We start from the raw sequence: 13,219 nt of genomic DNA on the forward strand, positions 1-13,219 counted from the left end.
TAAATGTAATGTGCATATATTATTTTAATGTAAAATAATATAATGTGCATATTTTTATATACTAAATGTAATTAATTTTTTTTTTTTTTTTAAGATGATCTGGACATTCACATACAAACTAAAGTAGAAATAATGATACTTCTATAAAGTGGTGGAAAAACTGACTTTATGTTTTGATCATTGGTGTTGCATACCATATCAAATGGCTGCTGCCGCTGTTTGATTGAAGCAATAAGCCACTACTGCTTTATTGTAATGTATAGCATGTGGCTGACATCTGTAGATGTATGGTTTCTGATTCATAAAGCGGGGCTCGTGCTGCATGTGTTTGATCACAGGCCGTGTGACTCACAGTGGGGACTCTCTTTGGCCCCGGCTCTCAGCAGAAGTTTGGCCATGGGGACGTTGTTGGTCATGATGGCGATGTCGAGCGGCAGCAGTCCTTCACTGTTGGGTGTGTTTAAGTCCAGCTCCTCCAGACTGAAGGTGTTCAACAGAGACTCCACCACGTCCAGCTCCTGATGCTCCACAGCTTCAAACAGAGCCTCGTTTCCCTGGAACTAGACATGCATGCATAGATATACCACTCAAGTGGAAAATCGCATGCAAACACATGTATGCATGCTTTAAAACTGCAAACACATGCATGCATGAAATATATCAATGCCATTTTCGACTGAATATGATTTGCAATAAGGTTGTTTGAAGTTTAAAGAATCATTGCTTGTGATTGGTTGCTTTATATGTCAGTCATGTGACCCTGGAGCACAAAACCAGTCAACACAGGTGTATCTGTAGCAATAGCCAACAATACACTGTATGGGTCAAAATGATTGATTTTTATTTTCTGGCAAAAATCATTATGATATTAAGTAATGATTATGTTCCATGAAGATATTTTGTACATTTCTTATGGTACATTTTTCTAAATACATTTTTGATTAGTAATATGCATTGCTAAGACCTTAATTTGGACAACTTTAAAAGCAATTTTCTCAATATTTAGATTTGCACCCTCCAGATTTTCAAATAGTTGTATCTCGGCCAAATATTGTCTGATCCTAACAAACTATACATCAATGGAGAGATGATTTATGGAAAGCATTTTTTTTTTTTAAATGAGCTCTTATGACTGGTTTTGTGGTCCAGGGGAACATATGTAAACCAGAAGAACAAGAAGCAAAGTCATAATTTAACAGCTATGTGAGACTATTTTTAGTTTCTGTTATTGCATAGTTCTCGTTGGAGTGTTTGAATCTCACCACGGTGGTTTTGTGCGAATGGTCCTTGTCCGACTGGATCGGGAGCACTGCATCCTCCAGAGCCAAGTTGGCCGTGCGGAACTTTCCAGACAGGTTTCTGTAGAGACGTCGCGCGGCGCTCGGCGGAGACGAACATGACGTGCTGGAGTATTTGCGTGGAATCAGAGGATGGGGGTCGGGAATCTGTTGAGTCATTTTGGATTCGGCCCTGAGAAAGAAAATACACACCAAATGAGAATTTACGAGGAACAAGAGATACTGTCAGCACTGGCCTCAGGACAAAATAACAATAATAAAAAAAAAGTGTCATTTGTTTTCTTTGAAATTTCAGTGTGCAAAAAAACTTCAATACATACATATATAAAAAGTCTTTTTTTATACTATTTATTGTAACCAGAAAAATATATTCAACAGGTTTTTTTGCTATTGTTTCCATTAAATATTTCAGTAACACTTTACAATAAGGTTCCTTTTGTTAACATTAATCATATAAAAATAAATGTATTATTCTTAGTTAGTTAATTTCAATATTTACTAGCACATTTTTATTAAAGCGCTGTTTTAACGGAACTGAGATGATAATTCAATTAAATCAGCAAAAAAAAATACAGTAAAAATGTATTGTTCGTTGTTAGTTAATTTTCGTTAATGTATTAACGTCAACTAATAGTTCCTTATTTTAAGCATCCTTAAAAATTTTAATAAATAACTAATAAACTATAATTATTATTAATTAATTAATACTGATTGTTATTATTGAAATTACATAAAAAAAACTACTTGACTTGAGTTGCAAAGTTATGCTTAACTTTTCAGAGAAAACATTTTAAATAAAGTCTGAATAAGTCCTAAATTTAGTCGCTTACGATCTTTCTCGCAAATTCTTATTCTAAAACAGAATAAATGAATGCGGTTTATTCTTGAAAAAAATAAAATGAGTAAGAATGGAAGGAACTAAAAGTCATACTTTAATACTCAGTAGCTAAAAAAACCTATATTGATTGACAATATATATTAATATTGAAACGTATATGAAGACTCATTCAGAGGGGCTTCAGGTTTGGAAAGAGAACAAAGCGCTCCAAGAACTACAACTGTCACAAATGCTCTCGTATTAGGACGGCGCGTGGGATACAGGCGAACACCTCCGAGTGCTCTGATAATAACGCGGTTATTTTAACGGGCAGGTATGTGCTGTGTGCAGATAAAAGTGGGTATATTTCTGGCAGGCCGGATCCGTTTCAAAGGCGGCTGATCTCCAGGCTTAAAGTTTCTCCTCTTGTGCCGAACACACGGGCTGCCGAGCGAACAGCGCGCACTCACATGAAAGACTAGCAGATGAAAGAACGAGGGATAAAGAGAGAAAGACAAAAGAAACAGGGACACCACATGTTAACACAGCCGTCTCAGCACCCCATCAGAGGAATAGTGATAGAAGAGAACAGACACACACACACACACACACACAACTACTGTGAGGTCCAAACGTCTGAGACCACACGGAAAAACCCAGAATTCCAAATCTGATTTGAATCTGGACGATTTAGAATTCTGAAACATTCACAAACAAAGACACATTGTAACACTTCTGTATGTTGATCATGTGACTCTTTGAACAGACAGTCAGATTGTCTTCTTCCACTGAATCTCAAATCACGCTGGAGAACATCTTGATTTTTCAATTCGAAACATATTTGTAATTCAAAATGCTATTCGTTTGAAACATGCTCGCACAGTAACACACACACAGCCAAGTTAGGGGCAAAAGTGCTCAAATATCTGGGGATTGTGTCTGGCATCACATCAAAAGGCGCAGCAAAATTTAGCACGCAAATACAAGCACATTTAACACGTCCAGTAAGTCAAGGCTAAATGAGAATAGGCCATAGTATGGAAAATTTAGTGAGTAATGCCTCCGTCTAAGAATAATAGCCATTGAGAACAGTAGGCGCATATAAACACATGCAATCCCGCACACATGTGCATGTGTTGAGCTCACTGATGGTAAGAGATTACTCTTTACCGTTTCCCCGAACACATGTTCACATTTACCTCCGAGATCAAACTCTGCCCGATAGCACTGCTAATGTGGCCACTAAATTATCCGCCTTGTTTCACGTGAGACAACGAGAAAAGCCTGAGAGTATTTTTGTCACTTGTTTTTTAGATCTGATGTTGCTATACAGGAAATAAATGACAACGGGAACATTCTGTGCTTTCTTAATGGCGTTCCTGGGCTTATTCTGCACAATTTGTCAATGCATGAAGCAAAAAAAACATCATATTTCGTAAAAAAAAATGATAAAATCGCACTTTCTCTGAAATGTTCTATTAATACCATTCATCATTCAGGCCATTCAGTAATGTTAACCAATAGCCAAATAGCTATTCAGGCCTTATTTTAGCAAAAGTGCATCAGATTATAGAAATGAAATGTCATTTTTGTATATTAAAATGTCAATTTTACACATAACAGATAAACACTGACAGCAAGAACAAAGATAAAGCTTTTTTTTTTCTTTTCCTAACACTTTACAGTAAGATCTCATTTGTTAACATTAGTTCATGCATTACATGAACATGCAATAAAAGTAGTTTTTACAGGATTTATTAACCTTTCCTAATATGAATAAAAATGTTCATGTTAGTTCACAGTGCATTAACTAATGTCAACAGATATAGCGTTTGATTTTAGTAAAAGATGATTTTGACAGAGTACGTACTTTAGCAAATGTAAATGTAAAAAATTTAAATGTTCATGCTTGGCTTAGAATTATACATTTAGTTTATTTTTATTTTATTTAGTGGATTTAGGCATGGCAACAAATTTGAATTTATTCTAACTAATTGCAGCAGCATTTTTCACAGTGTTTGAAATTACTGTAGAGAAAATCAATGGAAAAAAAGTTTTATTTACAACATTGATACGTTTGACTGTGAATTATGCATCCTCAAAAAAAAGTGCATGATTATTAGTTTAGTTATTTAGCACTTAATTTAAAATCTGGAATGTAAATGTAGAAGTTACAGTGTAGCTAACGATTATATATTTGTGTTGCATTCATAGAATGATCACAATTGCAAAACAACTGTAAGAGCAATTCACATTCTCTGACTCAACGTAATTCAATTCAGTTGCATTGCATTGAATTAATATAACCAAGTAAGAACATCAGGTAATGCTAGCCAGTAGGTAATACATATCAAACATTGGATTTCACCTGTTAAGTATACATTTAGAAAAACGCTTGATTTTAAACAACAGCAAGTATGGAGTTTATGGCAATAAATGACTGCAATAGATGCACCGATAACAATATGTGACGAGAAACTTCAGTCGAAGTAACATGCCAATTCTTTCCCGTCGTCGTCATCAATCAAATGAAACTCTGGTGACATTTGGAATGTTTTATGACAAATGCGCAAAGAGCGGACGGGACGACGTCTCTCTTTCTTTTAGAGTAGCTGGCTATGACAGACGGAAAAGGGGCAGAGGGACTCCTCTCCCAGGGTTATATGTGGCTGCGAGAAGGAGAGTCTGAAATTTGATTCTTGGCACCAGACAGACTGCAGTCCGACCAGCCAAAATTTGGAGGGGGAGTGTGTGTGACAGTAAGCAACAGGAGGGGGGCAGCAAGGACAGTATTACCGCGTGTGTGTGTGTGTGTGTTACCAGGGTCAACAGAATCCGTCTCTCTCTCTCTTGTGTACTTCAGGCCTAGTGGAGCCAGTCTAACCCTTCGACCTCTCACACACACAATGGGGAATCAAAGCTAATCAGTTGATTCCCTCGCCGCTTGAAAGACACGCCGACCGCTTCGCTTGTCACCACTGAGATCTTCAGCACGCAAACACACTTCAGAATCAGAATCTCACATTTCACCTCAAAATTAACAGACAAGAAATAAAATATTATGTTTTGTATAATCAATGTACATCTTTAAGAATGTAGCAAAATTTCCACCAGAAAATGTCATTACTTTAAAGATTCTGGATGTTTAACTTCAGTTTCTTTTTTCTCAATACTGATTCTTATTATACATTTTCATAATACAGATTAAAAGGATACAAATTTTAATTTACTAAAAAAAAAAAAGTAAATTCTTTGTGCTGGCATATTTTGGATAGATAGATAGATAGATAGATAGATAGATAGATAGATAGATAGATAGATAGATAGATAGATAGATAGATAGATAGATAGATAGATAGATAGATAGATAGATAGATAGATAGATAAAATCATCACTCAAAATTGCAATAAATAAATAAATAATTGAAAAAAATGGGGGAGGGGATTGAATAAAATTAGAAAAAACTAAATTGACCACAAAATTGACCTTTTCTTGCCTGCAGTGTCTTCAAAATGTTTAAATTTTTTTTTAATATATTTTAAAAGGTATAATGTTTAATATATACACTTTCTGCATTATAACTATATAAATAAAAGATTGTCAGAAACAAAAACCTCCAAAAAGTTACATTTTTTCATGAAATGAAATGCAATTTCATTTGAATTTGCCGTGAAGTGTGTTTCGTGAGACTCACCCATGCACACATGAACGGGTGGCGCTTTGATGGCATTAGAACAGGAGCGAGTTTGTTTAACGCAGTAAAGCCGTGGTCTTTTCCCATCGCACGTTTGCGTGTTTCTGTGGCGGGCGTATGCGTTCTAATCCGCTCAGATTAAGAGATTAAGCGCGGGAGTATTTGTGTGCATGCGGCGGTATGCGCGTGTGTTGACGCAGTAGTAGTCGCTCCCCTGTGAGATTGTTTGCTGTGTGGAGTACAACTGCCCGCCACCTGTTGCCCCCCACCCCAGGGGGCAAATCTCTCTAATTCTGATGGGCAGAGACAGAAGACCGTCGCCATGGGGATGTTCCGAGACGCACATGTGAGCGCGGGATCAATCAATGTATGAATGCGTGTGCGTCGATGTGTCTTTGTGCATCGGCCCTGTACATGTGTGTGTGATGTTAGGCCTGTCTAAGAGGCTCTGGCGACAGACAGCTCGGCGTGCAGGAGGTGACACGGAGTCTGCCTGAGTTTCTGCACGGCCCTGAAAACAGGGGGGCCCTGCCTGCATCGCGCCCAGCCAGGGTGGCTACATCCTGGGGACACGCCGGCCCGAGACTCCCTGGAGCTATATACGTCTCTGGAGCCCGGCTCCCAATCTGCCATATGCCACAACCGCCAACACGCACCTCTTCTCATGCACAAACAGAAGCACATAAACTCACAGTTTGGGAAGTGCATAGCAGGTTTACAAACAGATGATTTAAATACTTACTTTAAAACTCATTTACTTGAAGGAAAAATTTGCTACAATTTTAATTGTCATCATTTACTCAACCTCAAGTTGTTTCCAAACTGTGTGAGAGTCTTCTCCTGTTGAACGTAAAACAAGATAATCTAACGAATGGTAGCCAGTGAATTCCACAACATGAACAAATAACTACTATGGAAGTCAATGGGTACCATCATAGATATAGATACTGTTTCTATGGGCGGTGATACCCAAGCCATCTGCCATTTTTGGAACGGTCTGCAAACCATTGAGTGCGTTGACCATGTGCATCTACAACAGCAAGTTATACACTTGTATATATTTGAATATTCATTGATTATTATGGAAATTATGTCACGTTGACCGTTCCAAGATGGCGGACGTGTCAGTATATCCAGAGCCGTCAAACAGGGAATCAATACACATTTATGGGTACCATCAACCAAAATATTTGATTTTTCGATTCAACAGAAGATGCAGTTTTAATTTGTGGGTGAACTATACCTTTAAATACATTTTCCCAGTTAAAAACGACTGGCCTTTTAAAAATTGCCTGTAAATCTCTCATTATGCTGTATAACCACCAAATCTTGGATTCAATATTCTGATTAACGCAGGTTTCTTCTTGGAACTGATTTGTTGTAGGTCCATTTTGGAGTGAAAGATTTTTTGGATAACTTTGACAATGTCAAGGTGCATGAGCTCAGATCATTGAGGTCTAGGATCAATCAGTTCCAAAAAGAAATACAAAACACGTGCTAACTTACAGAAAACAAGCTGTCAAAAAGATTGAATCCAATATTTGGTAGTAATAAAGTATAATGAATCATTTATATGCCGGTCATTTTTGACTGGGAAGACCACAAGTGTAACAAAGTTACAAAAAATCCCTAAAAAGTACAAAAGTTATCCAGTTTTGGGAAGCTGTTATACTATTGTGAACAAAGTCAGTACATTTTAGTCCAACGTGATAAAATTAAATATCATAAACATATTTTATTCAACCAAAAAAGTTTATCTACGTATGCAGTCTAATTATATTTATACAAATTATCAAAAATAACTTTTTAAATAAAATCATTTGAGCTTATTTAATTATATGTTTGCTAGTATAACTATATTAATGACCAGCTCTTTAAATAATGTTGGATATATGAAGTAAGTCACATAAATGCTCACATAAAGCAATATTTACTATACAGCAAATCTCAACTGCTTGATTGCTTGTATCGTAACAAAATCTTATTATATTATCTGATAAATGCATTACCATTATTAACATCATGATTTCACATAAAACTGCTCTGAAACAATGTGTGTGAATTGTAAAAAGCACTACACAAATCTGACTTAATACCATGCTATTCATTAAAGTACTTTGAAGCACCATTAAAGAATTTCCAAAATGAGTAATTGTGGTTAAGGTCTGGTAATTTTTCTTAAACGGCAAAGAAAAAAGGGGCAGAGAGATTCATGTGCCTTTAAAACAATGTGCATGTTGATGATCTCAGTAAAAGCTCCCAAGAAAAGCATGTTGGAAGTGAGTCAGATTTGTGAGTTTTGGACATGCATCAGCCGTGACAGACGGAGAGGGTGGAGAGCAGAGACAGTCAGAGCTGGAGTCATGATGTCTGTAGAGATGAGCGGAGGAAAAACCACGGCTAACTAGCGGCGTTCAGAGCCAGCACGGCTTTTCTGGCATCTGTTGAGCCAAACTGTCTGGTCAACCTCTCGCGAACTGGTTTTTAGCTGATTGATTTAGTGAATTGATGTAAATGTTTTGTTACCAGTCTACGCTGAGAGAGCGCCTCCTGTAGGCCGGAGGTCTGGACGACTGACTCCTGTCCTCCTTGCAGTGTTTGTCCTTCAAAGAAAGTCTCTGGGTGAACTTCACGATCCCAGACTCAGTCCTGAGAAACACAAACACACGCAAATAGCATGATTACTGTAATAGATCCACTGATTTACTCAATGTTTCCCTAAAACACACACACACACACAAGCTGCCTGAGAGCAGTCCAGAGTTTTACCAAACATTTTCCATCAAAGTTCCTTCATAAATATTTCATCTTCAATTACAAACAATTAATTTCAGTAAATTCAGTGTCACTTTAAAAATGCAGATCTACTTTTTCTATCACTTCAATCAAAAATCCTTCAAGCCCAAAACTAAAAGAATGAATAATAATAAGCACAAACAAACAAACAATAGAAAAAGAATAAAAATCTAATAATAATAATACAAATATAAAATAATAAAACATAAAAAATACAATAATAATAATAATATGGACAGTAATAAAATACTAATAATAAATAATAATACAAATATGGACAATTATAACAAAACAAACAATAAATATAAACAATTAAAATCAATAAATAAATAAATAAAATAACATATTTCCATTGTTTCACATTTTTCAAAATCCTAAAATCTTGTTTATTTCCAGGTTTTCACCAAATATATTCCAACATATTGTTCCATCATGTTTCGTGTGTATTAAATATTGGATCTTTAATTACAAACAAATAGTACAAGCAACCATCACTTTAAAATATGTAAATGTTTTATACTGGTTAAATCAAAAATCCTTTCGCCCAAAACTAAAAGGACAAACATCATGAAAAACTACTCAAATAGGCCTATTTTTAATAATATAATTATTATTACTACTATTATAAATAATAATAAAGGTAGAAACTATAACCAAATAATAAACAAATGAAATTTAAAAAAACAATAAATTAGATATTTCAACATTTTTCCAAATCCTAAAACTTTGTTTACAGTTTTTTTTTTCTTATGAAGATTTTAATGAGGTCTGAAACTATTTTATGCTACATTTTTTAAAAACTTGGAAGGAAAATATGTCTAATAATCAAAAACTAATGTCGCAATAATGTGCAATATGACCTGGAACGCCTCTGTGAGATTATCTTGTAAAACTCAATGTAAGAAGGACTGTGTGTGTTGATTTTGTGGTTATTAGCAACAGTGTCGTCACAACACTAGAAGCAGACACTATATATGCAGATCTGTGTGTGTGTGTGTGTGTGTGTGTGTGTGAGAGGCTGACAGCGCTGTAAATGCGTGAATGAACGATCCTGCAATCTCTTAATGACAAACTTGTCAACAAGTGAGACTGAAGAATGGTTAAACAGTGAAGGACAAGGCCACCGAGAGGTGACCGCATCCGTATTTCTAGAGGGAATGTTCCTAGATAGAAGCCGTTTGGGAATAAGACAGGAAGAAGGACAGCGGGATGAATCTGATTCCGCCGGCAGCTGTTCTGGATGACACTGCGCTCGGTCGGGGTCCCATGTGCTGATGTAATGCCATTAGAAGATTTCTTACAGTAGGAAGGCCTGAGTGATGACATCACCTCCTTCAAGAGCTCACCCACGCCGTACGGACACATACACACAAACACCGGAGTAAAAATAAATACCAAACATAAACACAGCACAAGTTAATTCGTATGCACTTTTAGACATGATTGAGAGCGAGAGAGAGAGCGAGAGATCTGTTTCAAAATCAACTCAGCTGCGCAAAGCATTCTGGGATTGCCTTCTTTATGAAGGATGCACTGATGAATTTGGCCGACAGGACACTCAAAAAAATATTTGTGCTTAAATTAAGAATTTATGTATTTGAACTGCATATAAAATGTCCATGCATTTTGATTGCACAGCTTTAAACAAATAATTGTATGCATATTTGCCAGTTATACATCAATGAAACAGACTTCTGTAATGGTAACAATTAACTGAATGTATTTTAAAAACACAATAACCAACAAATAAGAGTCATGCACTCAAAAAAGCATGACTTGGTTTATTAACTTTGTGCCTCTATTTGAATATTTTCAAAATACATTTAATAAAATTGCTTAGAATCACCATTGTGAAATCAGTTATATTAATTCAGTTACAAAGAATCAACATGGTTAAAATATGGCTAGTGGTGAACAAGCAATATTCAGATGAAATGAAATGGATTTATAAATGAACTGGTATTTTTGGTACATCGTTTAAACAAAAAAAGTGAATAAACTTGATGAGATGCATAATTGGCAGCAGTGTTAGGTGTAATGCATTACTAAGTAATTACTTACTGTAACTTTTTCCTTAAAAGTAAAGTAATAACAGTTACTTCTGATGTAACTGCATTAAATATTGTATAAAATATAGAACAATTCTATATAAATAGTTGATATAACATCATTTCTAAATGCATACTAAATAAAACAGGTCAGATTTCTGTAGTAGTACTAATAAAAATATTAATAAATGCATTTTGAAAATATTATTACTTAACCCAAATCTGGCCGGTTTCATTTATGTGTGACTGACTGATTAAGTTAATTAGTTTGTTAATGGAAATTTGGCACACAATTCAAAGTATTTTGAGTGAAGGCAGTTCTATCTCTATGCTGTCTAGGTAGGCGTCTGGCTAGGTTTTGGAATGGATCTGGAGAGCGAGGGAGAGACGAGCGTCTGTCTGTGTTGTTTGATGTTGATGGGCGCACAGATCCAGCGCTTCGGCCCAGGCTGCTCATTAGACAAGCACATAAATACCAAACACACGCAGTATTAAACAGCAGTGCCAGCGCAGACACAAACTGGTTAGTTAGGGCTAAAACAAAAGCTCTCCATACCACACATCAGATGTGTGTTATTCCATTTAAAGGCTTTGACCCTCACACACACACATTAGTGCTGGGGCTTGTGTGCTCAAAGAACAAATCTCATCATTAAAATGTCTCAGAAGAGAAGAATTGACTGAATCTTCAAATCATGAGTGTGAATTTAATTTGAATCAGTCACACCCCTCAATGGAAGTTTAACTGGAATTTACTGAATTCACAATTCAAATAAATTCAACATCAGTGATGCATTCTGGGAAATGAAGTGTTCTTCCATACAAATCCCAAAAAATATATTAAATCTATCCTTCTATCTATCTATCCATCCATCCGTCCATTCATCCATCTATCCATCTATCTGTACATTCAGATATCCATTAATCTCTCTAACCCTCTATATATCAATCTTTTTATCTATCTTAATAGTTAAATATCCATCTATCTATCTATCCATCCATCCATCTGTCCGTCCATCCATCCATCCATCCATCTATACATTCAGATATCCATTAATCTCTCTAACCCTCTATATATCAATATTTTTATCTATCTGAACAGTTAAATGTCCATTTATCTATCTATCTATCTATCTATCTATCTATCTATCTATCTATCTATCTATCTATCTATCTATCTATCTGTCCATCCGTCCATCCATCCATCCATCCATCCATCTATACATTCAGATTTCCATTAATCTCTCTAACCCTCTATATATCAATCTTTTTATCTATCTGTACATTTAAATATCCATATATCTATCTGTCTCTCTCTCAGTTTCTCTATCTGTCTCTCTCTATTAATCAATCCGTCCTTCCTTCCTTCCCTCCATCTATCAATCTGTCTATTCAAACATTCATCTATCCATACCACTCAATCTCTCTCTCTATCCATCTCTCCATTCAACAATTTCTCTCTTTCTCTATCTGTCCATCTCTGTCCATCCATCACCTATATACACCATCAAATTCTAAGGCTTCTTAAAATTTTCGCAAAACTTTAAATCAAGGTTAAACGTTTGTCTCGATTATGCTAGTTTAAAAAAAAAAAAGTTAAATTAGTTTTTTTGAATTGCAATTAATTCCCATTCTTCTTCCTGACATTTAAATTTGAATTGCAATTACAAAATTTGGACCAAATCTGGAAAACAAATTTGAATTTAAAAAGGCAGCATTGTTCAGCAATCAACTATCGGTGCCGATTAATCGGCAATACCGATACATCGGTCGACCTCTAGTCAAAAAGTAAATTCCGAAGCTGAATAGTAGGTATATTCTCGATTATAAAGAATATCAACACCTAATATCACTGTATTTCGTTGCCTTGTACCCACATGTGCAATGACATAAAGTTGAATGTAATCTAATCTAATACAGCTATAAACACATATAGTACAGTCTAGTACACATTTCTGATTCATTTTCCCAGAACTCCGAAATAAAAGTGGCTTCTCTAGAGGCCCACCTACTCGCCCAGTCTCTCTCTTTCTTTCTCTTTCTCTCTCACTCTCTCTCTCTCTCTCTGTGGTCTTTGCCGGAATGCCGTAATGGACGAAAGCGTCTCCCATCTTGTCGTTCCCTCCAGAATCCCACAATTCCACAGGCGTCAAGATTCCAATCACAGTGGAGACGGCCATCACAGTGATTTGTTTTTTGCTGGGGCAGATCACGAGTGTGTGAACGTGTCATACATTTATAGATGTAAACCACACACACGCTCAGTAACACACAACAGCGTGTGTTTGTGAGGAAGTTCTCCGAGCCGGTGGTTTCCGGTGTGTCATCTCCATACCTACAACCAGACCTCCGGCCAAACCTGCGCATATATAAGCCTGTGTGCGAGAGAATGGAAAAGACGATGCCACACACACACAGAAATGAGTGAGATGCCAGGCAATGTTTTCGCGGGAAAGTTCCTCTGGTGGGGCTTACTTACTGAGGTGTGTGTGTGTGTGTGTGTGTGTGTCTGGCGCGGCACTGTTGGGGAACCGTCAGACTTTTCATGGCCAAACCACATCAAAG

The 13,219-nt window shown here is 36.3% G+C and overlaps 1 protein-coding gene across 5 annotated transcripts in view; it reads right to left on the bottom strand.

The window, feature by feature from the left end:
• LOC128013529 (ankyrin repeat and fibronectin type-III domain-containing protein 1) overlaps window positions 1–13,219 on the bottom strand; it is a 70,719-nt gene that overhangs the window by 18,028 nt on the left and 39,472 nt on the right. For all 5 annotated transcript variants that reach the window (XM_052596619.1, XM_052596621.1, XM_052596620.1 and 2 more), the window contains 3 exons: window positions 8,337–8,459; window positions 1,263–1,470; window positions 353–560 (listed from right to left, as the gene is read on the bottom strand). In XM_052596619.1, the coding sequence (XP_052452579.1) occupies window positions 353–560; window positions 1,263–1,470; window positions 8,337–8,459 (539 nt within the window). The remainder of the gene's footprint in view (window positions 1–352; window positions 561–1,262; window positions 1,471–8,336; window positions 8,460–13,219) is intronic.

This window comes from Carassius gibelio, chromosome B24 (assembly GCF_023724105.1).
Source record: "Carassius gibelio isolate Cgi1373 ecotype wild population from Czech Republic chromosome B24, carGib1.2-hapl.c, whole genome shotgun sequence".
NCBI classification, from domain to species: domain Eukaryota; kingdom Metazoa; phylum Chordata; class Actinopteri; order Cypriniformes; family Cyprinidae; genus Carassius; species Carassius gibelio.